The sequence below is a fragment of the Eschrichtius robustus genome, chromosome 10 (assembly GCF_028021215.1).
Source record: "Eschrichtius robustus isolate mEscRob2 chromosome 10, mEscRob2.pri, whole genome shotgun sequence".
NCBI lineage: Eukaryota > Metazoa > Chordata > Mammalia > Artiodactyla > Eschrichtiidae > Eschrichtius > Eschrichtius robustus.
Window position 1 is genome coordinate 22,280,204 of NC_090833.1, and position 25,611 is coordinate 22,305,814.

The 25,611-nt window shown below is 43.0% G+C and overlaps 1 protein-coding gene across 5 annotated transcripts in view; it reads left to right on the top strand.

Annotated features, from left to right (window-relative positions):
- The first annotated feature begins 4,231 nt into the window (after positions 1 to 4,231).
- ECPAS (Ecm29 proteasome adaptor and scaffold) overlaps positions 4,232 to 25,611 on the top strand; it is a 98,515-nt gene continuing 77,135 nt past the window's right edge. The window contains exons 1-2 of one of the 5 annotated variants that reach the window (XM_068553826.1): positions 4,232 to 4,519; positions 13,630 to 13,733. In XM_068553826.1, coding sequence (XP_068409927.1) covers positions 13,712 to 13,733 — 22 coding nt within the window. In that variant the 5' untranslated portion in view covers positions 4,232 to 4,519; positions 13,630 to 13,711. Of the gene's footprint in view, positions 4,520 to 4,851; positions 5,197 to 5,552; positions 5,679 to 13,629; positions 13,734 to 25,611 lie in introns of those variants that run through there. The other 4 variants (XM_068553827.1, XM_068553825.1, XM_068553823.1 and 1 more) reach the window with 4 other exon arrangements.

Below are 25,611 nucleotides of genomic sequence, written 5' to 3' on the forward strand. Positions count from 1 at the left end.
GACTGACTATGGAAGCAAGATTGTTCACCTTATCAGAACCATGCAGATATTTAGTATGAGTAGGACCTACAAGAGGGAGAGGGGACTTCTAAGGAGTAAAATACAAATTTTTAGTTCTTGGATTTTGTGATATATTATTTTGGTTTCTCAGTGGCCTTTCTTGGCCCCCCTCTTACCCTCCCCCAATTACTTCTTGTCTGTTTTTTGAAACTGAAAAATAGGATGTACAATATTATGCTAGTTTCAGGTGTACTACATAGTGATTTGACATTTGCATACATTACGAAATAAATGATCACCAAAATAGGTGTAGTAACCGTCTGTCCCCAAAGTTCTGATATTATTGACCATATTTCTTATGCTGTATATTTACATCCCTGTGCTTATTTATAACGAGGTTTGTACCCCTTAATCCCCTTCACCCATTTTACCTTCCAGTCTCCTCCCCTCTGGCATCACCCGTCTGTACTCTGTATCTATGAGTCTGTTTTCATTTTTTTCAATTAATTAATTAATTAATTAAACTTTGGCTGCATTGGGTCTTTGTTGCTGTGCGCGGGCTTTCTCTAGTTGTGGCGAGCGGGGGCTACTCTATGTTGTGGTGTGCGGGCTTCTTATTGCAGTGGCTTCTCTTGCTGTGGAGCATGGGCTCTAAGCGCGCGGGCTCAGTAGTTGTGGCTCACAGGCTCTAGAGCGCAGGCTCACTAGTTGTGGCACACGGGATTAGTTGCTCCGTGACATGTGGGATCTTCCCAGACCAGGGATACAAACCCGTGTCCCCTGCACTGGCAGGTGGATTCCTAACCACTGTGCCACAAGGGAAGTCCTCATTTTGTTTTCTCTGTTTTGCCTTTTAGATTCCACATATAAGTGAGATCATATGGTATTTGTCTTTCTATGTCTGACTTATTTCACTTAGCATAATGTCCTCTAGATCCATCCATGTTGTCCCAAATGGCAAGATTTCTTTCTTTTAATGGCTGAATAATATTCCTGTATACATGTATCCATTTCTTCTTTACCCATTCATCTATTGATGGACACTTAGGTTGCTTCCATATCTTGGCTATTGTAAATAATGCTGCTATGAACATTGGGGTGCATGTATCTTTTTGAATTAGTGTTGTTTTCTTCAGGTAAATACCCAGAAGTGAAGTTGCTGTATCATATGGTAGTTCTATTTTCAGGTTTTTTTTTCAAATTTTTCTTTTGGCTCCACTGCACAGCTTGTGGGATTTTAGTTCCCCGACCAGGGATCGAACCCAGGCCCTCGTCAGTGAGAGCACGGAGTCCTAACCGCTGGACCGCCAGGGAATTCCCCTATTTTCAATTTTTTGAGGAACCTCCATACTATTTTCCATAGTGGCTGCACCAATTACCATTCCTACCAACAACGGTCCATGAGGGACTTTCTTGGTTTTTTTTTTTTTTTTTGGTTGCGTTGGGTCTTCGTTGCAGTGCACAGGCTTCTCATTGTGGTGGCTTCTCTTGTTGGGGAGCATGGACTCTAGGCGCACGGGCTTCAGTAGTTGTGGCATTTGGGCTCAGCAGTTGTGGCTCGCAGGCTCTAGAGCGCAGGCTCAGTAGTTGTGGCGCACGGGCTTAGTTGCTCCGCAGCATGTGGAACCTTCCTGCACTGGGGCTTGAACCCGTGTCCCCTGCATTGGCAGGCGGATTCTTAACCACCGTGCCACCAGGGAAGTCTCCTGTCTGTTTTTTAAAGTTGAAATAAATTCTAGATAGGAAGTATCTCAAGGCTACTATTCAAAACCATAGTGCCTAGTAAGATGATGACGTTATTTAGTGGGAAAAATAAACTATAAGTAGTTTGAAGGAAGAAGCAACTATAAAAAAGCTTAAACAGTAGTGATTAGAAGCAGCATTGTAACCTGCTATAAACTACTGTATATAATGAGATGTTAAAGCCATCTTTTTTTTTTGCCTAACAATTCCATGTCTACATATAGAAATATGTGACTTCATAAAGATATACTTATAAGAATGTTTTACAGTAGCATTGTTTGCAGTAGTAAAAAATTGTAGAAACTTAAATGCTCATCAATAAGGGAATGATTAAATTTTGTCATGTACTTATCATGAAGGGTCTTTTTTTCTTTTTTGCAAGTCTTTGTTAAAGACTATCATGCAGTCATTTAAAAGAATGAAGTAGTTCTGCACATACAGATCAGAGTGGTTAAGAATGTAGACTCTGGGGACTTCCCTGGTGGCGCAGTGGTTAAGAATCCACCTGCCAATGCAGGGGACATGGGTTCGAGCCCTGGCCTGGGAAGATCCCACATGCCACGGAGTCAATAAGCCAGTGCGCCACAACTACTGAGCCTGCACTCTAGAGACCACGAGCCACAACTACTGAAGCCCGCGCGCCTAGAGCCCGTGCTCCACAAGAGAAGCCACTGCAATGAGAAGCCCATGCACAGCAACAGAGTAGCCCCTGCTCGCGTCAACTAGAGAAAGCCCGTGCACAGCAACGAAGACCCAACGCAGCCAAAAATAAATAAATAAATTAAAAAAAAAAAAAAAAGAATGTAGACTCTGGATCCACACTGTCTGGGTTCAAATTCCTGCCCCACCACTTACTAGTTTGCGGCACTTTTGTTTTGTTCCTCAATCATCCTGTATCATAAAAAATCCCTACTTCATAAGATTGTTGTAAGGATTAAATGAATTCATCCAAGTAAAACACTTTAAATAGTGCCTGGCACAATTAGTATAGCTATTATTACCGATATAGAAGGATACCTGTGATATACAGTTTGGTGAAAAGGTAAAGTTACACAGTAATATGTATAGTAGGATTTCATTTTTGTCAAAACAAACAAAATCTGCGTGTAAATACCTATATGTGATTTGCACACATGTGGGATTCTGGAATGCCTATATAGGAGGAATTTATGAGTTGCTAACTGGCCTTGTCTGGAAGTTAAAATTTCAAACGAACTTTTTTTTTTTTAACTTAGATTCTATACTTTTGGCAGGGGTTGGGGGGGGTGGCTTGGCTTTAGAAGGATCTATTGGAAGTTACGGGAAGTCAAAGTTTCCCCATACTACTCCTTGGTACAGTCACTCTACACATTCATAGAAATGGTCAGGAGAGGTTGCATGCACCAAACTGTTAACAGGGATTATTTCTAGGGAGTACGATGAGGAGATGGTGAGCAGGAAGGTGGCGGACAACCTTTACTTTTACAAAAAGAGCCAAAATGTGCTCAAAAAAAGGGACTGGTTAACTTAATATACCATGAAGTTATTAATAAAAAGAGTGGTGGTGGTGTAGAGCTTTTTGAGTTAACGTGGAAGAATGTTTATGGAGGAAAAACACTGATACAGAACTTTATCATGAGTCTGAACCCCCTCCCCACTTCGTTATTTTTGGGGCCGTATACACATGTGCACAGAAACAAGGCCTTGGAGGGTGCACGCTCAACCGTACCTGTTAACCATAGTTTCCTCAGGGGAGTGGGATGCTGGGAGGGGAGGCAAGGCCTTTCATTTTCATTTTTAAATTCTGAATCATTTGCAGTTTTTACAAAGATCATGTATAATCTCTATAATAAAAGCAATAAAGGACATAAATGTCTTTAATGTTGTGTAAGTACCTTTTACTTGCCCAAGTTACATCTGGAATGACATATACTCATTTTTCAAGACATTAACTAGGGCTTTACAGATTTCTTTTAGGGATAAAGGCAATTTCAATTCAGTTAGGATCTTGATTTCTTCCTCTTATACCAAAAAAAAAAAAAAAAGTGTATCTGACCTTGTACCTAATTTATGACAGTACTATCACTTAAAGTACAGCAATTATGCAACCCCTTAATTTGAATTCCATATTGCAAGTGTTTTTCACTAAGTGACCTCACGGACAAACTGAAGGCATAAAGTTAAAATCGCTATATTCAAAATAAATCACTCGGGTTACCAAAAAGAACGTAGGGATTAGAATTAAAATCTAAGAAAACAACTCCTATAAGCATATATACTTGAAATTGAACTTTAAAAATCTTGGCTTATTGAACTTTAGTGGGGCTTATTGATCTTCCCTCACTCGGTAGTCCTAGTCTAGTTTCGAAGAGCATCAGAAACCTACACTTTATCACTATCTTTAAGTAAAAAAAGGCGCCCTGGGCACCGGGGCTCGCCCGGGACTGAGTCAGCGGCGGGGCCGAGAAGTTCGGCGGGAGGCGCAGGGCGGGGCTTCCTCCCGCCGACTCCGAACCCGGCTCAACTTTTCCGAGTCCACGTCTCTTCCTTCGGAGAGGCGTGTTTCTCCAGGTCGGGACCAGCCAACGTGACAACTACAGACCTTTACAGAAAGAGCTCCCGTCCCGCCTCGAGGACCTCCCCCCGGCCGGGGCAGCCCGGACCAGCTCGACCAAGCCCCTCACGGACTGCAGCGCGCGGCTCCCCGAGGCCGAGCCCGCCTCTCGCCTCGCTTCTGGGCGCCCGCGTCGCGGCGCCGAGCGCAGCATCCCCGGCATGGAGACCGGCTCGGACTCAGGTCAGAGGCCTGCGCGTCCGCGTTCCGGAGGCCTGAGGCGTTCCGCGGCGGGGCTGCCGGAGGCTGCGCGGGCAAGGAGGGGCGGCGAGGAGCGGCTAGGCCGGGCCGCCAGTGCAGGCCGCCGCGTGCCGGGTCCGCGCAGGGAGCGCTCGCGGGCCGGCTCCCGCGCGCGGGGCGGGCGGCGGCAGGTGGGCAGGACGAGCCGCGAGCGAGCGAGCGAGCGAGGGCGGGCGGGCGCGCGAGGGGCCCGGCGGGGGGGCCGCTGGGAGGATGGCTCAGCTCTTTCTAAATATAAAACCGGCGTGAGTTGGGCGAGCGCGGCGCTGAGCCGCAGAGCCGCCGCGCGGGCCGGGCGTACCGGGCCTCGGCCGACGGACAGCGGCGGCTCCGCAGAGGCGCCGGACTGCCGGAGCGCCCGAGTCGCGAGCTCGCGGGGGACGGCGAGAACTACGCGTGCAGCGAGGAGGACGCAGGCGGCGGCGGCGACGGCGGGCGGGCCTCGTGGGCGCAGCGCGGCCCGCGCCGAACTACCGGAGGCGGCTGCCGGCCTGTGCTGCACCGAGAGCGGCGAGCCCCCAGTGCCGCCCGTCCGTGCCCTCCCACTCCGGCCCCTCCCTCCCTCCCTCCCCGGCGCAACATGGCTGCGGCCGCCGCCTCCGCCTCCCAGGACGAGCTGAGTAAGTGCCACGGCCAGCCTGCGGCCGCGAGCCGGAGCCGGCGCAGCGCCGGGCTGGGGGCGGCGGCCGGGGCCGGGCGGGAGGGCCGGGGAACAGGGCCGGAGAGCAGGGCCGGGCTGGCGGGCGGGCGGCGGCCGCGGCGTGCGGGGGGCTGGGGCGCTCGGGCCTGGCGGGCGGGCGGGGCGCCGACCGCCGCCGGCGTTTGTAGGCCTCAGGTTTGCACCGTCACGTTGCGAAATTGAAACCGGAGCCCCGGGCGGAGCCACCTCTGTGTGCGATCCGCCCCGGCCTGGGGGTGGGGGGAGCCTAGCCCCCTGTCCGTGGGGGCTGGGCGGCCGGAGCCCCAGGGGGGCGGGCTGTGTCTGCCGTCCCGTCTGACCCCTCCGTGGACCCCGGGCCCAACTGTTGGGCGAGTTCTAGAAGTGGAGCTTTCGGGGAGGAGGAGAAGGTGCTGTGTTGTGACACTAGAAATCAGCGGAAAGGTCAGGAACAGGCGGTGACCCTCAGGTGGAGCAGGAAGGACGGGCGGGCAGGGAGGGTCGCGGCGCTAGCCGCAGGGGAAACCTCGGGGTGACAACGCTTTCAGAAAGGAGAGCCAGTGCACACTTGACCTTAAACGTTGCAGTTTTCCGGGGGACGGCGATCCACGCTCGGGGAGAGCGGTGGTCACCCTGAATCGCAGGCCACCTCGCCCGCCGCCCGGGTTCGCCTCGGTGCTTTGTGGGAAGTGTAGTCCCCGGGCGCCGCAGGCCCACGCTGGGGTCATAAAAATTGAATTTTCCTAAGACAGTTTCTGATTGCCTTTGGGGTGGTTAGGTGAAAAGCTTTAGGCTGAGGTGTTTTCTCAACGCTGCCCTTCAGTTTATGAAGAACAAGAAAGGTGTTATTTAGGGATGAGGTGGGTTTTAAATGGAATGAAGCCTGGGTGAGGTGTCTCAAGCCTTGTGAAGTTTCTGTTGTTACAGCCCTCTCTGAATTTTCATATGAAAGTAGCTATACGCACAATAATTTCTGTTTCTTTGGTGCTTGGCAGTTTAAAGATACTTTTATATACATGATCTCACTTTTGTCCTCCTAACAGCCTAGTAAGGCAGGTAGGTAGGAATTATCCTTGTTTTAAAGAGGAGGCAGGCTTAGAGAGATAAGTGCCTTGCTGCTTTGACACAAAACTGGTGTAGCAGCAGTGGTGTTTGCTCATTTTGAGGCTGAAATAAAGAATTGGTGTCACCCTGGGCAGGATGGAGAGTCTTGAGTAGACAAGGTCTCATGCGGTGGTTAGAGATAGACAGGGCCTGATAGCCACAGAGTTGATTGCTTGTGTGTCAGTTCCAAGCTGGAGCACCACCAGGCCTTTTGGGGAGATCAGCTCCCTGATCTTTTTTCTTCCATTTTTTGTTACTGTGGTAAAATACACATAATATAAAATTTACCATCATAACCATTTTTAACTGTACAGGCCAGTGGTCTTAAGGACATTCATATTGTTGTGTAACCATCACCACCGTTTATCTCCAGAACTCTTTTCATCTTGCAAAACTGAAACTCTATGCCCACTAAACCCTCCCTTTCCCCCTTCCTCCCAGCCCCTGGCAGCTACTGTTCTACTTTCTGTCTCTATGATTTTTTTTTTTAAATAAATTTATTTATTTATTTTTTGGCTGCGTTGGGTCTTTGTTGCTGTGCGCGGGCTTTCTCTAGTTGCGGCGAGCAGGGGCTACTTTTTGTTGCAGTGTGCGGGCTTCTCATTGCGGTGGCTTCTCTTGTAGCGGAGCACCGGCTCTAGATGCACGGGCTTCAGTAGTTGTGGCACACGGGCTCAGTAGTTGTGGCACACGGGTTCTACAGCGTAGGCTCAGTAGTTGTGGCACACAGGCTCAGTAGTTGTGGCACACGGGCTCAGTAGCTCCACAGCATGTGGGATCTTCCTGGACCAGGGATCGAACCCATGTCCCCTGCATTGGCAGGTGGATTCTTAACCACTACACCACCAGGGAAGTCTCTGTCTCTATGATTTTGATATCTCTAGGTATCTCATGTAAGTGGACTCATACAGGATTTGTCTTTTTGTGGCTGGCTTATTTCACTTGGCATAATGTCCTCAGGGTTCATCCATGTTGTACCATGTGACAGGATTTTCTTTTTAAGGCTGAGTAATATTCTATTGTATGCATATGTCATATTTTCTCTTCCATCTGTCGAGGGACACTTGGGTTGCTTGTATGTTTTTAGCTATTGTGAATAATGCTGCTATGAATATGGATGTACACATCTCTCTTTGAGACTGTGCTTCCAGTTCTTTTGGATATACCCAGAAGTGGGATTGTTGGATTATATGGTAATTCTATTTTTAATTTTTTGAGGAACTACCATACTGTTTTCCACAGTGCCTATACCATTTTATGTTCCCACCAGCAGTAAACAAGGGCTCCAGTTTTTCTAGGACCTCGCCAACACTTGTTATTTTCTATATTTTTGATAGCAGCTATCCCAGTGGGTGTGAGGTGGTCTGACGTTTTAAGTTGTTCCACTGCAAGATATCTGAGTTCATGTTGTAGCACTAAACACGTTAAAATATAAATTAATAGTTGGAATGGGGAACAAAACTAGAGGAAGAATTGGATATCATTCTTAAGTGGCTGATGCATTTGTATGTATGTGGTGTGCTCCTGTACATCAGGTACCTGTTAAAACGTTTTTAGTTCTTCTGGTTGAGGAATTTATTGGCTTTAGCAGCTACTGGAAAAGTTAGGAAGAAATAATTCCAGTGCTTGCTTTTTCATTGTTTTGTTTGGTCAAGTCACCAATCTTTGGCCACAGATGTCTGTTGACTTGGTTTCTGCATTTCTTCAGGAGAGCTTAAATACTTGGCACTTGGTACCTTGGAATAATTTAACTTGAAATCACACTGATATATACCGAACATGTATATAAGGAACTTCAAATAAACCATTTTCAGTTTCAGAAAGGTTATAGTTAAAGGACAGATGGCTGGTAAAAAGGTGCTTTTTAGAATTCTGCTATAAAAAAAAGGAGCTAAGTATCTGAATATTTGCTGGCTGTTATTTCTGACTAGTAGATGATAATAAAAGTAAACTACTAGATGCCAGCATTGGTTCTCCCCCTAATATTTTATCATAAAACTCTTCAAAAATACAGAAAAATTGAAAGTGAGCATTCATATACCCACTACCTAGATTCTACATGTGATATTTTACTTCTAGCTTTATCACTTATCTGTCCATTTTCAAGCCACATTTTAAAATGTTATTTTAGTTATTTTATTATTTAAAAAAGATTGTGGTAAGATACACATACATAACATAAAATTTATCATTGTAACTTTTTAAGTGTACAGTTCAGTGGCGTTAAGTACTCAATCCATCTTATTTTGATGCATTTCAGAGTGAATTGGAGACATCAGTACATTCCCCCTAAATGTTTCAGCACTAGCATTGTTTTAAGTGCTTTGTGTATATTCTCTTTTTTAAAGATTTTTTAATATTTATTTTATTTATTATTTATTTTTGGCTGCGTTGGGTCTTCGTTGCTGTGCACGAGCTTTCTCTAGTGGTGAGTGGGGGCTGCTCTTTGTTGTGGTGCGCGGGCTTCTCATTGTGGTGGCTTCTCTTGTTGCAGAGCACGGGCTCTAGGTGCGTGGGCTTCAGTAGTTGTGGCACGCGGGCTCAGTAGTTGTGGCTCGTGGGCTCAGTAGTTGTGGCTCGCCTGCTGTAGAGTGCAGGCTCAGTAGTTGTGGTGCACAGGCTTAGTTGCTCCGTGGCATGTGGAATCTTCCCGGACCGGGGCTCGAACCCGTGTCCCCTGCATTGGCAAGCAGATTCTTAACCACTGCGCCACCAGGGAAGCCCCTATATTCTTTTATTCATCAAAATAATCCTAAGAGGTAGGTAAAGTTCTTATTGCTGTTTTATGGAGTGGAAAACAGTCATTTTAGGTTCCCAAGGTCCCTCAGCTAGTAAGTGGTGGAGTTGAACTGGATTCCAGGTGGCTCACAGGCACTCATAACCAGCCTTTAGGCTGGATTACCTCCATGTACCATAGAGTGTTCATGCTGATTAAGAGATCAAATCAGATGCATTGCTAAATTCTCAGCTACTTGATGCTTTAATCCAATGATTTAACTGCTGTTTAACACTGCTATGGTGTCCAAAAGAAACATGAAAGTCTACTGATGGAATTATAATACTACTGAGAAGAAAGAGGAGGAGTACTTGTAAACAGATATGTAAGGACCATAGCGTATGATTTGTTATAGTTAGTAATGCTAGAGTAATATTATCATTTTTGGTTCCCAGGTCTGTTATTTTGAGATGTGTAACTCGTAACACTGCCTTTCTATACATTTTAAATCAATGCGTTTTACCTTTGCATTTGAAGTGATATACATGTCATAAATTTAAATGAAATCTGTAGATGCTTTCAGCTCCTGAGAAGCAGAATTGACAGGTTTGTCTTTTACTTATCTCTTTTCTTTTCTTTCTTTTTCTTCTTCTCTTTTTTTTTTTTTCGAGTAGTATCATAGAGTAGTATCATGTATGAAAGTTGTCAAAAGGTAAGCAGGATAATCTTGGGTTGGGGTTTGTTAAAATTTGTTATCCTTTCAAAAATATCCTGTAATTGTCACTTTGAGTCAGGTGATTGTAATAGAATAATGGTAAAGCTAATGTTTTTTGAGAGCTTACCATTGTGTTCTAATCACTTTGTACAAATTAATTGATTGAATCCTTACAACAACCCTGTGACTTCGGTACTATTGTTGTCTGGTGTCGCTTCTCTCATGTTACAGAGTTAGGGCTTGAACTCAGATTTTTTGATTCCAAAGTTTATTTTAATTCTGTGCTGCTACTGTACTAGTGTCTCTGAAAGGGAAAATATAGTTTATAAGAAGATCAACATGGCTTTTTTCCCCATGTCTTGCTAGCCTCCAGAAGAAACCTGCTATAGTGTATAAGATGTGGCAATATTCTGGTTCATTGAATAGGACATACTAGATTTGGGGGTAAGATGCCAAAATAGAGAACAATTAGTTCTGACTGTTAAAGGCAGTTCTGAAATCTAGTTTGTAAATTACTTAAGGTCATAGTCTGTAGTTTTCTTTCTTTATATTTAGGGTAATATAACTGTTTGGAATGGAATGAAATTCAATGCAAGGCATGTGGGCTAGTTTTTCTTCTAATATTATCCTCTGCCAGTTCATGGAAAAGTTGACATTGTAGTTATATTTCAGCAATGGGTAGGGAGATTTCTGACAGAGGGAAGGAAGCATTTGAGACTTTTCACCTGGTCAGCTGTTCAGTGGTTTCATGTTCTGGGCTTTATAATTCTAAGGCATCCTTAGAATCTGATCTTCATTGGGATAAAGACAGCTCATGAAGGAGCAACAGCCTATAATCTTAAAGCACATTGATGCTATTCAACTTGACCATTCGACACAGCCACTTCAATTGCAAAAGTTGGCTAGATAATCAACATGTCAGGTGTCTTCTGAGAGAGTCTCTGCCAGTGCCAGGCATCCTAGTGGCTCTTTTAGAGGATGAGATGGGGAAGCTGTGTGTGTAGCTGTGTAGGTGAACGTGATTCTGTGAGCATACTGAAACAGCCCCAGAGAGATGGCTGCTTTAATGACAGCCATATATGCAGCTGAGCTGAGCTATGTAGAAAGGCTAAATCAAGCCTGTATTATTTTAATTTTGGGTACTTAGCCAGATCGGAAGGTTAAAATGGAAAATAGTAATGATATTTCTGTTTTTTATAATTTCTAGTTTTCCACTTCTACCCAATCTGGTTTTGAATTATGCTTTCAGTAAATTGTAATATTTAATAAAGGCCAGTGTTGGTGAGAATAGTTGGCACTGGGGCATTCCACCTTGTTCAGAAGATAGATGTTAAAATTATAGGCACTGCCAGTGTGCTCAAATGGTCTGATCTAAGTTGCTGGTCTCTGGTTTCAAGCCTGGCCGGTCTCTGCCTTGGTGCTTGCCATCTTATATGACTCCAGTTCTTTAAAAATGGAGTTACTAACATATGGTCCTGGCCTCACAGGGTTTATAATTCAGTGTAGAGGCAGATTTATATATAAACATAAATAGCTAATAGGAAGTGTGATACGAAAAATGCCTAACACAGTTCTTAGAAATGTCAAGGAGTGAGGATAGTATTCCAGGCTAAGGGAACAATAGCTTGAGCTCAGTCATAGAGTTTGAAAAATATTGTGCATTTTCAGGGAAAGTTGGAAGGAGTCTGATATGCTAGAATGGGGGTACTATGGCTGCATGAAGTACTAGGAAAGGAGTTAAAATTTGGAGTCTGAGACTTGGCCTTTTCTGCCTTTCACAATTTGGGATCTTGAGCAGATTATTTTACCTTACTAAGTTTAAGTTTCTCATACAATTGGGATAATTAGAAATACTCATAGTGTTGTTAGGCTTAATGTACATGTTAATGCACTGTATAAACAATTAAATTCTGTATAGATTACTATTTTTAGTGGAGGGGGTGGTAGGAGATAAAGCTAAGGAAAAGAAAGGTTGGGACCAGCTTGCCTAGGAATGCCAACACAACTAGTTTTTATTTATGTTTTTGGCTGCGTTGGGTCTTTGTTGCTGTGCGCAGGCTTTCTCTAGTTGTGGCAAGCGGGGGCTACTCTTTGTTGCGGTGCGTGGGCTTCTCATTGCGGTGGCTTCTCTTGTTGCAGAGCATGGGCTCTAGGCGCGCGGGCTTCAGTAGTTGTGGCTCTTGGGCTCTAGAGCGCAGGCTCAGTAGTTGTGGTGCACCAGCTTAGTTGTTCCGCAGCATGTGGGATCTTCCTGGGCCAGGGCTCGAACCTGTGTCCCCTGCATTGGCAGGTGGATTCTTAACAACTGTGCCACCAGGGAAGCCCAACACAACTAGTTTGAACTTTGTTCTGTAGACAGTAGAGGACCATCAAAGGCTTTCAAGCAGGGGTGTAACCTGAGTAGACCTTTTTATAAGGATAACAGGTGGCAGTGGTATAACATTGATTGCAGGGGTCCAGAGACCAAGAGCAGCTAGACTAAAAGGAAGATATTACAGTAGCCAAGTTAGAAGAAACTTAGGGTCTGAACTGGGATAGTGGAAGTGGATTTGACAGGTAATATAATCTAGAATCCCTAAAATATGTAGAAACTATTGGCTGAGTAGTGGAGAGTTATTCAACAGAAGGAGTTAGAGAGGATTCCCAGAATCTACCTAGAGATTAAGGGGGTCGAGAGTATAGCCTCTAGACAGATTTGGGGAGGTAAGAGTGGAGAGAAGAGAGAGCAGGTTTGTGTTCAAGAGATAAATCAATTGTTGAATGAATGGGTTGAATTATTGAGGCACCCACGTTGAGTTGTTTAGGGAGACTGTTTTGAATAGTGACTAAAACCTCTGGTGTTGAAGTCAGAACTGGTTTTGAATCTTGACTCTGGCACTTTTTAGTTTTAATGTCAAGGGATCTAACTTTTAAGCCTTGGATTTCTCATTTGTAAAATGGGATAACAAAACTATTTTATGGGGTTGTTATAAGAATGGGAAGAGATAATGCATGTTAAGAACTTGGTATAGTGTTGGGCACATGGATTACAGGTGTGTGGGAACTTTGGTTCTGAAACTTGGGAGAGTGGGGGGTGATGTGGACGGATTGTCCAGAGGACAGCTGTCTGGGGGCTATGAATATATAGGGATGAGAAGAAGACAGAAAAGAACCAGGGAAGGGGATCAGAAGTGCCTAGAGAGGGCAAAGGTTTCCCAGGGTTATGACGATCAAATGTTTGCATTTTCAGTTGTTATAATGTGTTAATCAAGTGTGCCCATCCACTAATACTCTTCTTATAAAATTATTGTGTGAATCAGACACTTTGTTCTAATTTTAATGTAAGGTTTTGTATGTTTATGATATATATGTAGACACACACAATGTATGTTGTATTGGGGTTTTTTAGCCTTCAGTGAATAACTAGCAGTATATACGTATTTTAAGTATTAACATATTTGTTCTACACACTCAATTTTTTAAAATTGAGTATTGTTGATTTACAATGTTGTGTTAGTTTCTGGTGTACGTCAAAGTGATTCAGTTATACACACACACATACACACACATATATACACATATATTCTTTTTCATATTATTTTCGATTATGGTTTATTACAGAATACTGAATATAGTCCCTGTGTTGTACAGTAGGACCTTGTTTCTACACACCAGATTTTATTTATGGACATATTCCTTACTATTTCTCCAATTTGGTAATCACTATGATTTCCCACCCTCATTCTGAATTTGCAAAGCAGGGCATCAAATTAGGAGCTCTTAGCATGGAAATGAAAAGTGTTTATTTTGTTTTTTTACATGGTAGCTATGAGTATAAATCTTTTAATTGTTTTTTTTTCCCCTGGTGTTCTAAATAATAGATTCTTTATACAATTGCATATGTACGAGTGGATGAACACACCATTGGTGATCCAGAGGATTTTTGTCAAGACTGGATAAACCATGTATCACATTGATTGTAGAGGTTAGTAGATTTAGTTCCTTAGGATGTGTGCATTTTTTGTAGTAGCATTTAAAAATGCATAGGTTATCAAGTAGCAATTTCCCCCCAAGATCTTCATGGGTTTTTCTCCTTTTCTAGCTATCCTGAGAGAATCAGTGAAGTTCATTTTAGTTTATATATGCTTGAAGCTTCTATTCTCTGTAATTACATAAACATTAATTTAAAAAGTTAGCAAGCAAAAGATAAAACTTGAAGATGTTCTTTAGCAGTGTGTGCAAGGAAAAGGCTGTGGGTGTTAGTTTACAAGTAGTATTGTCTGCCACGACCACGAAGTATGATTTTATGTGCTCCAGGAATGTCATCATGGATTTAATTGTTTTATTTGTGAAAAGAGGTAAGGAGACAGGCATCATCATGGTATTTGGATATTCCTGATTCTGCCATTTTGACATGCACTGTGATGGAAAAGCCACTTAATTCTGCTTTGTTCTGAGGCTGAACAAGAATATGGTGTCAGTTTCACTCTTGGATGATATTGGATGGTCCTTTGATTGAAATTCTGTAAATTCAGATTGTAATTCTCTGATATCATGAGCTCAATATCCAAGGAGTACCTGAGATTTTGTAGCTTCAATCCAAAGGTGCATTTTGTTGCCGTCTTTCAATTTAACTACTGGATTCCCCTTTCCCCAGTGCATTCTATTGTTTTTTGGAGTGTATGTTGCTGCCAATGGTGTATGATGCCTTAATTCATTAGGTGGAATTTTGAGTTATGGAATGAATGGAATGTTTTATAAACCAAAGTTCAACTTTAGAATAAACTTTGACTTATTTTTACTATTTCACATATCTTCATTCCATTTTAGAGAAATGGAAAATTGGAAGGTTGGAGAAAGTGTTTAGAAGAGAAATGACATTATTTACGCCTAGATTATTTTTTAGAGCTTTTGGACCTGTATAGATGTGTTAATTGCCATATACCGAAAGCAAGCAGGTCAAACCACAAATGCTGGGATTTAAATAGTGACTTAAATAAAAGACATTCTAGAGTTTACACATCCAAATGAGCATTGTTCTAGGTAATTAGCCGCTTTGGGTGGATCTTAACTATCATACATTTGACTTGTATGCAGTCTGAACTCTTGCATAGACTGTATCATCTCCTTTAAGCTGACTTTCATAAGCTGAACTAATCTTTCTGCTCATCAGTTTACTAACACTGATTTCTAATTGGGCGTCTGCCAGCTGCTGTATCTGGGGGAAAGGGCCTCCTTGGGAGTTGGAAGTGTTTGTGGACCTCAGTGCATCTGGAGTCTGGCACTTGTTCATTAAATCTAGGGTACAGATGAGCGCTGCTGTTTCCTCACTTGACCCAGCCCTGCCAAGCTAACTGTATGATGTCTTCTGTCCCTCCCTCTTTGTGTGTGGTGTTGCCTGGGGTTGGGGAGTGATGGGCAGGGGCTGTGTGTGAACAGGGAGGCATCGCCTTACTTCGGGCTGTACTGGGTTGGTAGGGGGCTTAAAGTAGCCTGACATCATATGCAAATGGCTAGGACTTCTGAAGTGGCAGAAGAAAGGCTTCTTTCCCCTTCCCTGGAAACAGTCTAGTCACTCGTGCATCCTGATGCAGGGGTTTCCACATTGGGGTATCTGCTTGGGCCTTGGGGCTAAGACTGGTGGGCTAGGGAACAGGAAGATGGCTTGTCTGATTGCCTTAGTTCTGGGAGAAAGGAGTATCAGCAGGGACTTTGTCAGCAGGAACCTCCTGCTCAGGACCTCATTGCCTGCAAAGGTTCTTATCTACTGACCCCTTGGTTCTTGGGCTGCCCTGGGTGGAGGGAGGCAACTCCCGCAGGAACCATGATGGATTGTCTCTTTCTGGGAATGAATCCTCCCCCAACCCCTGACTTACTATATTTGTGTTTACTGCTGGACTTTTCAACATTTTCCTTTTAATACATTGGTGTTTAATGAGTTCTTTTAAAAAAAGTGGGGAAAGGGGGAAAGCCTGTATTTAAAAACACAGAAGTGGACATCACAGTTCTAAGCGTTAATTCCTAAAGAAGTATCCTACTGGCCTCATTTAGATTTTGCCAGGTATTAGAGTGGCATTTAGTGAATTGAAATGGTATATAGGAACCAATAGATGATGTGGACTTTAACTACCAGTTAGTATTTGGTTAGATTTTTAAAAATTAATCAATTTATTTTTGGCTGCGTTGGGTCTTCGTTGCTGCATGCGAGCTTTCTCTAGTTGCGGCGAGCGAGGGTTACTCTTCATTGCGGTATGCGGGCTTCTCATTGTGGTGGCTTCTCTTGTTGCAGAACACGGGCTCTAGGCACGCCTGCTTTAGTAGTTGTGGTGTGTGGGCTCAGTAGTTGTGGCTCGTGGGCCCTAGAGTGCAGGCTCAGTAGTTGTGGTGCAAGGGCTTAGTTGCTCCGTGGCATGTGGGATCTTCCTGGACCGGGGCTCGAACCCGTGTCCCCTGCATTGGCAGGCGGTTTCTTAACCACTGCGCCACCAGGGAAGTCCTAGATTTTTAATTCTGGTAGATTGATCTACCAGAAGAGATTGAGTATTACATACAAAATCTAGATGCCAGCTAGGGCTTCCTTATTCTTCGTAGTTTTAGCCTCAGACTCCTAATTGCAGATAGTCAAAGTCCAGAGGTACTCACCCACCTAACCCTGCAATCTATCACATCCAATTTTTGTGAATTTTCTAGTTTAGTTTAACTTATGCTTTTCTTAGCTTCTGGGCTCCCATTTCTGAAAATGGTGTTTTGGTTCCACCCATGTCAGTTTGGACGTGAAACCCGCCTGTTTCACTAGTACACACACACACACAGTCCTCTTTTCCCAAGCATTTCAAGAATTCACTTAGCTCTTCAAGAGCTCTTAGCTCTTAGATGTGGTGAGTCATGGGGAAAGGGCTTGACTTTCTGCCCTTTCCTGGTCTGTCCTCCCCTTCCATCTTTTTTTTTTCTCCTATCCTTCTCTTTGCAGTAACTACTGCACCCCTCCTGATTTAGAGCAGAATAGTTCTGTCACACAGTCAGACCTTCTGGAATTTCTCTCCTCCTCTTCTTTTTCTTTTTTTTTTTAAAACCTTAAGCACTTATCATGACATTAAAAACATAGGGCTTCCCTGGTGGTGCAGTGGTTAAGAATCTGCCTGCCAATGCAGGGGACACGGGTTTGTGCCCTGGTCCGGGAAAATCCCACATGCTGCGGAGCAACTAAGCCCCTGTGCCACAACTACTGAGCCTGCGCTCTAGAGCCCGCAAGCCACAACTGCTGAAGCCTGTGCGCCTAGAGCCTGTGCTGTGCAACAAGAGAAGCCACCGCAATGAGAAGCCCGCGCACAGCAACGAAGAGTAGCCCCCGCTCGCCGCAACTAGAGAAAGCCCACGCGCAGCAACAAAGACCCAACGCAGCCAAAAATAAAAATAAATTTAAAAACTAAAAACATATAGTCCCTTTTCCAAGAGATTCTGATGTCAGGTGTTATGAATTGCCACTAATCCCCTCCTTTCCTTTGCCACAGATGTTAGATGTATAAACTTCTAAATGGCTTTTCCAAATATGAGGAATTAATATTTCATACACTCAACAAATATTTGAGCAACTTCTTTCTATAAGGCACTAAGTTAAATGCTGGGATACCAAGAGACTACTTCACAGTTTCTCAACCTGAGGAGCTCTGGAGATGGATGGAGTAAATGAGTAGGCACTCAGGTGGAGTCACACCTCAAAGAGCTGTTATGGTCTAGGGAAGGGATGATCGGGCAGTTACATAATGTACAGCAAAAGATAACAAGTGCCAGGAGAGTTGTAGAAAAGGTCTGTGGGAGTTTGTAGGGCCAGGATGGGATGTGTAAGTGTGGAGCATGTAGTATTTGAGCTGGACCTTGAATGGAGAGGATTTAGATATGTGGAGATGGAGAAATGGTCAGGAGAGGTTGGTAGAGTATTCTTGGATGAGGGACTTGGTTGATCAAAAGAATTGTGCAAGAAGCACATATGGTGCACTTAAGAAGCTCTTGCAGTTTGGACAGCTGTTGGGGAGCAGTGTGATGCATGGTCAAGAAGGTCCTTTGTGGCTAGATTGGTCTAGTCTTTTTTTTTTTTAAATTTTATTTATTTATTTTATTTATGGCTGTGTTGGGTCTTCGTTTCTGTGCGAGGGCTTTCTCTAGTTGTGGCAAGCGGGGGCCACTCTTCATCGCGGTGCGCGGGCCTCTCACTATCGCGGCCTCTCTTGTTGCGGAGCACAGGCTCCAGACGCGCAAGCTCAGTAATTGTGGCTCATGGGCCCAGTTGCTCCGCGGCATGTGGGATCTTCCCAGACCAGGGCTCGAACCCGTGTCCCCTGCATTGGCAGGCAGATTCTCAACCACTGCGCCACCAGGGAAGCCCTGGTCTAGTCTTAGGAAAGACTTCCTCTCATCTGATATTCATCTCTGGCATATGCTACATGTGCTAGCTGCTTATTTTTTAATGTACTTTTATGGAAGTAGATTTTTTTCCCCCCTTGGCAAAAACCTTCCGTTTACATTTGGACACAGTGTTAAGGTGGTATAAGCAAAAATGGGGCACTTACTGTAAGGAGTCATGGAGTCTTATGGAAATAAGAGGGACCCTCAGGAGGGGTTTGGAACTAAGGACTAGATGTCCTCCAGTACTTCCAGCTTCTCTCTGCACCCCCTGCCATTCTTTCTTCAGACCAACTTCTTCTGATTTTGTGCTCCATGGCGTAGGCTGAAGATGCCCATGTCATATCTCCTGGCTTACTCTTAGAGGTCCAGGCACTCAAGGGAGGCTTGACTCTTTGGTCCCAATTCTGAGTTCCTGAGGAAAGGAAAAATGAGTCAGGGACCATTCCTGTCACATTGGCTGTGGTCAGGGTACAAAGTCATGTTGTGCATAGTTAACTAGTAAGGCTTAGTGTCATCCCCGCCTACTTTCTCTGCCTCAGCTGTGCTGTAATTTAGCATACTAGAAGGAGCATTGGGTTTGCAGTTGACCGCCTGGAGTTTGAAACCTAGCCCTGCCACTTAACTTACTACCTTTGTAATCTTGGTCAACATTCTCAGTGAATTCTGGGCTCTGTTTCCTCATCTGTAAGTTGAAGCTAATATTACCTACTTCAATAAACAGTACTTTAGAGGGAGGTGCTGTGTTCTGTTGTGCACTTGGAGGATAAAGACCTCTCTAGGTTCAACTTGTGATTCTTTGTGTCATTAGCTTGGTGACCTTTGGCAAGTCAGATCCTGAGCCCCAGTTTTTCATCTACAAATGCAGATAATCGCTGCCCACCTCACAATGTTTTTCTGAGGCTCAGAAGGCCATGTGAAACTGCTTTGTGACTATAATGTATTTACATATGTGTGAAGCAGAAGACGTTAAATACTATTAGGGAGACTGTTTTCCTTGTGAAATTATTCTGTTATAGTCTAGTGTATTTTGGTAGTAACTTGACAGATCTTTCTCAAAATATCCTGTAACGTTGGATTATTAATTGATTTATGATGCAATGGGCAGTGGTCCAAGTATTTTCAGCTTTCCCTTTCAATCTCAGCTTCCACTTAAGGCTTCTAACCTGATTTATAATTTAAAATTTACTTTCACATTCAGAAAAATATGATGTTCTTTGTAGAAAATTTAAACGAATGTAAAGAAATCTGAAACCTGTCACACTGAAATAACCATTTTCTCTTTTTAATTCACACAAGTAATTCACGCTCATGAAGTTAAGTTAGTAATGACATAGAATTAAACCAGCAAGCCAAAAAAGAGTCCTCTGAAATTCCACCACATAAGGATAATCACTACCTTAAATATAGCCCTTTCTGTAATCTTTTTGACAGTAATGTTTTTCTTGCATACTTTCTAAGGAATGATTTGATGTTCAAGTTGTCATGAAGGGGTGATTCATCTAAGGAAAGTGATTTATTGCTTTTTCTTTCCTTCTTTCTTTTTTATTTTTTAAAGTATTTTTTCCATAAGTGATGATATGAGTGAAAAGCCAGTATTTGCCTTTTATAATCCTGTGAAAAAAATAGCCTTTCTTCCTTGACTCAGAAGCCAAAGTTGTATTTTTTGGAGAGATATGAAGAATGAGTGATTTATGTGGACAGTTTTATTTCTCAGGAATAATTATATGTTTTCAGAATTATCAGTGGCCAATGGTAGATAACACTGAAGTGAAGTCCTTAAACCTTTACTGGTTATTTCTTCCTTGTGGGGTAGAAGGAAGGAAGGTCCCGTCTTTCCCTTTAGATAGAGAAATTAAAGACAGGCAAATAATATGAATTAGAGAATTATTTAATGGAAAGTAAATGAATATATTTATTCTTTTTTAAAATCTTTTTTTCTTTCTTTCTTTTAATATTTATTTATTTATTTTTGGCTGCATTGGGTCTTCGTTGCTGCGCATGAGCTTTCTCTAGTTGCAGCGAGCGGGGGCTACTCTTGGTTGTGGGGCGTGGGCTTCTCATTGCGTTGGCTTCTCTTGTTGCAGAGCATGGGCCCTAAGCGCACAGGCTTCAGTAGTTGTGGCATGCGGGCTCAGTAGTTGTGGCTTGCGGGCCCTAGAGTGCAGGCTCAGTAGTTGTGGCACATGGGCTTAGTTGCTCCGTGGTGTGTGGGATCTTACTGGACGAGGGCTTGAACCCGTATCCCCTGCATTGGCAGGCGGATTCTTAACCACTGCACCAACAGGGAAGTCCCAATATATTTATTCTTAGTAGATTTTTTTTCCCACAGGAATGTAATAGCTGACATACGCTAAACTGGGATTTGTTTTTTTGTTTGTTTGTTCATTTGGGGATTTAAGAATCTCAGTGTTTCTGATATGTTTCCTTTGAGACTAAATGTTTTTTTAAAGACTATTTTTTAAGAGCAGTTTTAGGTTTACAACAAAATTGACAGGAAGGTACAGAGATTTCCCATACACCCCCTGCCCCCATATTTGTATAGCCACCCTCATTATCCATATCACTCAACAGAATGGTACATATTTTACAAAGGATGAACCTACACTGACATATCATAATTACCGCACATCCATAGTTTACCTTATGGTTCACTCTTGGTGTTGTATATTCTGTGGGTTTAGACAGATGTATAATGATATATATCAATCATTGTAATATCACAGAGAATATTTTCACTGCCCTGCAAATCCTCTGTGTTCTTCATATTCATCCTTCCTTTCCCCTTCCTCCCTGGCAACTACTGATCTTTTTACTGTCTCCATAGTTATGCCTTTTCCAGAATGTCATATAGTTAGAATCATACAGTATGTAGCCTTTTCAGATCGGCTTCTTTCACTTAGTAATATGCCTTTAAGCTTCCTCCATGTCTTTTCATGGTTTGACAGCTCATTTCTTTTTAGTGCTGAGTAATAGTCCATTGTCTGTATGTACCAGTTTATTTATCCATTCACCCACTGAAGGACATCTTGGTTACTTCCAAGTGTTGGCAATTATGAATAAAGCTGCTGTAAACATCCATGTGCAGGTCTTTGTGTGGACATAAGTTTTCAACTCCTTGGGTAAATACCAAGGAGTGTGATTGCTGGATTGTATGGTAGGAGTATGTTTAGTTTTCCTAAGTTGTTGTCTTCCAAAATGGCTATACCATTTTGCATTTCTACCAGTAAATGTTCTTATTTTTGTTCTACCATATTCTTTTTTTTAAAAAAACTTATTTATTTATTTGGCTGCATTGGGTCTTCGTTGCTGCACGTGGGCTTTCTCTAGTTGCTGGGAGCAGGGACTACTCTTCGTTGTGGTGCATGGGCTTCTCATCGTGGTGGCTTCTCTTGTTGCGGAACATGGGCTCTAGGCGCACGGGCTTTGGTAGTTGTGGCTCGTGGGCTCTAGAGCGCAGGCTCAGTAGTTGTGACGCACGGGCTTAGTTGCCACGCGGTATGTGGGATCTTCCCAGACCAGGGCTCGAACCCCAGTCCCCTGTGTTGGCAGATGGATTCTTAACCACTGTGCCACCAGGGAAGTCTACTTCCATATTCTTTAAGGTTCCTTTCAAGTTGTAAAATTCTGTGATTTAAATTTCTTTATCCTTGAAACATGGATTCATTTAAAAAATTTGCTCTGTATGTTATTTTTTCTAAAAAGAAATGTATTTTTACTGAAGAGTATTTGAAAAGTACATGAAAATATAAAGAAGAAAAATTACTGATGTATTTTCTTCTTTTTATATAGTATCATAAAACAATTATTATGGTATATATAGTCTTTTTTTTTTTTTTTTAATAAATTTATTTATTTATTTATTTATTTGTGGCTGTGTTGGGTCTTCGTTTCTGTGCGAGGGCTTTCTCCAGTTGCGACAAGTGGGGGCCACTCTTCATCGCGGTGCGCGGGCCTCTCACTATTGCGGCCTCTCTTGTTGCGGAGCACAGGCTCCAGACGCGCAGGCTCAGTAGTTGTGGCTCACGGGCCCAGTTGCTCCGCGGCATGTGGGATCTTCCCAGACCAGGGCTCGAACCCGTGTCTCCTGCATTGGCAGGCAGACTCTCAACCACTGCGCCACCAGGGAAGCCCTATATATTCTTTTTAACTAATGAAATATTTCAAGTATGAAGAAAAGTATAGAGAATTATCTTAGGAACACTTAGGTATGTCCCACTCATATTTGTCAAATCTGTACATTTTTTGCTATCAGCTTCAGGTCTTTTATTTATTTAGCTATTATTATTATTTTTTAACTTTAAAAAAAAATTTTAATTATTTATTTTTGGCTGCGTTGGGTCTTCGTTGCTGCGCGCGGGCTTTCTCTAATTACAGCGAGCAGGGGCTACTCTTTGTTGCGGTGCACGGGCTTCTCATTGCGGTGGCTTCTCTTGCTGCAGAACATGGGCTCTAGGTGCACGGGCTTCAGTAGTTGTGGCACGTGGGCTCAGTAGTGGTGGCTCACGGGCTCTAGAGCACGGGCTGAGTAGTTGTGGCGCACGGGCTTAGTTGCTCCACAGCATGTGGGGTCTTCCCGGACCGGGGATCAAACCCGTGTCCCCTGCATTGGCAGGCAGATTCTTAACCACTGCACCACCAGGGAAGCAGGTCTTTTATTTTTTAAAGACATAAACATTACTGATACAATTCAAACCCCCTGTGTTACCCCTTACAGATTTTCCTTTTCTTTCTTTTTTTTCTCTCCTCTCCCCTTCATTTTTTCTTCTCTTTTATCTCCTTGACCAAGGGTTGTCATTCCTGTGCTGTACGTATCATAAGCAATGTATATGTTGCATTTAAAAACTTGACATAAGTGGAACCATAATGTACATATCCTGCAACTTGCTTTCTTTGTTTGATCTTAGTTTTTAAGATATTGTCATGTTGGTCCATGTGACATGTGACTCTTGCTTATTTTCATTGTTGTATGACCCTGCCACATTTTCTTTATCCATTTTCCTGTTGACTGACATTTAGATCGTTTCCTTTTTTTTTTTTTTTGCATTTACTGACCCCGTGGCTATGAACAGTTTCTTACAGTGTCCTTGTGCTTGTCTTTCCCTGGGAGTTTTTCTCCAGGACAGTGATACACAAAGAAGTGTGGTCTGAGGACTTGGGAATTATGTCTTGCAAATAGGGAACTTGTGGCAGAATGTAAATCAACTCTCACTGTTAATTTATTTAACATTTCTTATCCTGGTAAGACTTTCTCAGTGAAGCAAGAAGTGTTCCTTCTCTCTTAGAGGGCTGGTGACAAACAGTTTGCAGCTGCGCTGCTTTGCAGCTGGGCACTGCTCTAGAGTATGGTCCCCTGGAGTAGGACTGCCAGGTTGAAGGGGATGTGCCTCTTGAACCTCACTGGAGACTACTTAACTAGAGATTTGTTTCTCAGAGATTGTATCCGTGTACAGCCCATCAGTGGTGAGCCTGAGTTCCTCTTGGTTGGTTTCCAGTCTTTGCCAACATTTGAAGAGTTTTTCTAATGTGTAGGGTGCGAAATTGTATCTCATTATTGTGTTAATTTTACGTATTCCTGATCAGTGTGACTGAGCATCTTTTTATGTGTTATTAAATGTATGACTCTCATCTCTGAATTGCCTGCTTATACTCTTTGTCCATTTAAAATCTTTGGATTAATTTGCTTTTTCTTGATTTGTAGGAATTTTAAAAGTATATTTACTCAATTTCTTTTCATTTAAAAACATTGTAGCTATTTATATCTTATTCTTTTACTTTATGGTGTGTTTTATGATATTTAAAAATCTTAACCTGTTATTTATTTTTTTTAATTTTATTTATTTATTTATTTATCTATCTATGTATCTATCTTTATTTACTTATTTATGGCTGTGTTGGGTCTTCGTTTCTGTGCGAGGGCTTTCTCTAGTTGCGGCAAGCGGGGGCCACTCTTCACCGTGGTGCGCGGGCCTCTCACTGTCGCGGCCTCTCCCGTTGCGGAGCACAGGCTCCAGACGCGCAGGCTCAGTAGTTGTGGCTCATGGGCCTAGTCGCTCCGCGGCATGTGAGACCTTCCCAGGCCAGGGCTCGGACCCATGTCCCCTGCATTGGCAGGCAGATCCTCAACCACTGCGCCACCAGGGAAGCCTAACCTGTTAGTCTTTAATGCCTTGTGCTTGAGTTTTAATTTTCCCTTCTCAGTTTTCTTTTAAAAGCTTTAAAATCTTGCTTCTTACACTTGTGTCATTAATTTACCTGCGAGGATTTTTTAGGTTTTTTTTTTTAAATGGGCAAAAAAATTTTTTCCAGTTCTTCCTGACTAGTCCATTTTTTTTCTTTCCTGAGTTGTTATGACCCCATACTCAGTTTTCTTCCTATTTTTGTCTGTTGCCTATCCTTCCCTTTTTCAGACTCTCCTTTCTCCATCCTTAAATGCTCTTGTCTTGAGCAGTCTATCTCTGGCCTTCTGTTGTTTTCTTTCTACTGCAGGTACCATACACGTGTGCTAAACCTGGACACCAGCCTTGCTTCTTCCTTCTCTACTCTGTACCCATGACCACCAAGCTCTGGCACACAGTAGGGCTTCAGTACATACTTGAATAAGTGTGTGAGTGAATGTGTGATCTAGATAGGGGAATTAGTGCTTTACAGGGTGAAGATAGCAGGGTGCTGGGCCTTGATGGAGGAGAGAATTTGGCAGAGCAGGGAGAAGGAGGAAGGGTAAATTTAGTTTGACATGTTTGGTCTTAGCTTCTTATTCATAGTAGTGAGCTTTCTCTGGTGTTTTCTGACCTTTGAATTTGTACATTTTCCCGTTGTCATAAATACCACCTGAATGAGGCAAATTCTTATGACCTTTTGGTGATACTCTCAAACAGGGCTCCCTGTAGAAGGTGCAGTATACAGGGATAGTATCATATAAAATACAGGGTCATCGTTGTAGACAGTTGCATGGGTAGGTAAGGGTTTTTAGACTGAAGGTCAGAAGGCCCTATTCTAGTTCTTGCTTGGCTGTAATTACCTCCGTGACCTTAAAACTCACTGTGCTTTTTTACATTCAACAGTCTTTCAGTCCTCTCCAACTCCAAGTGGAGTAGAAACCTTTCTTTGTACAAGTTTCATAATAAATTTTTTTTTCTTGACTTGGGCAGTAGTTACATAGGTGTTTATAATAACTCATTAAACTACACTTACGTTTTGTACGCATTTTTCTAAATGTTTTGTTTCACAATGAAAAAGATTTTAAAAACCCACAAAAGACTAGGTTTCTTACATCGCTCGTGTGCCAAAAAAACTCCAGCTGGATTAAAGACTTGGATACAGAAAGGAAAATCATAAGAGCTAGAAGAAAACATAGATAAATATATGTGTCAGGGTTTCCAGGACCACCCCCAGGTTCCATGACTTGCTAGGAGGATTCACAGGACTCTGCACATATTTGGACTCATGGCTAACATTTATTA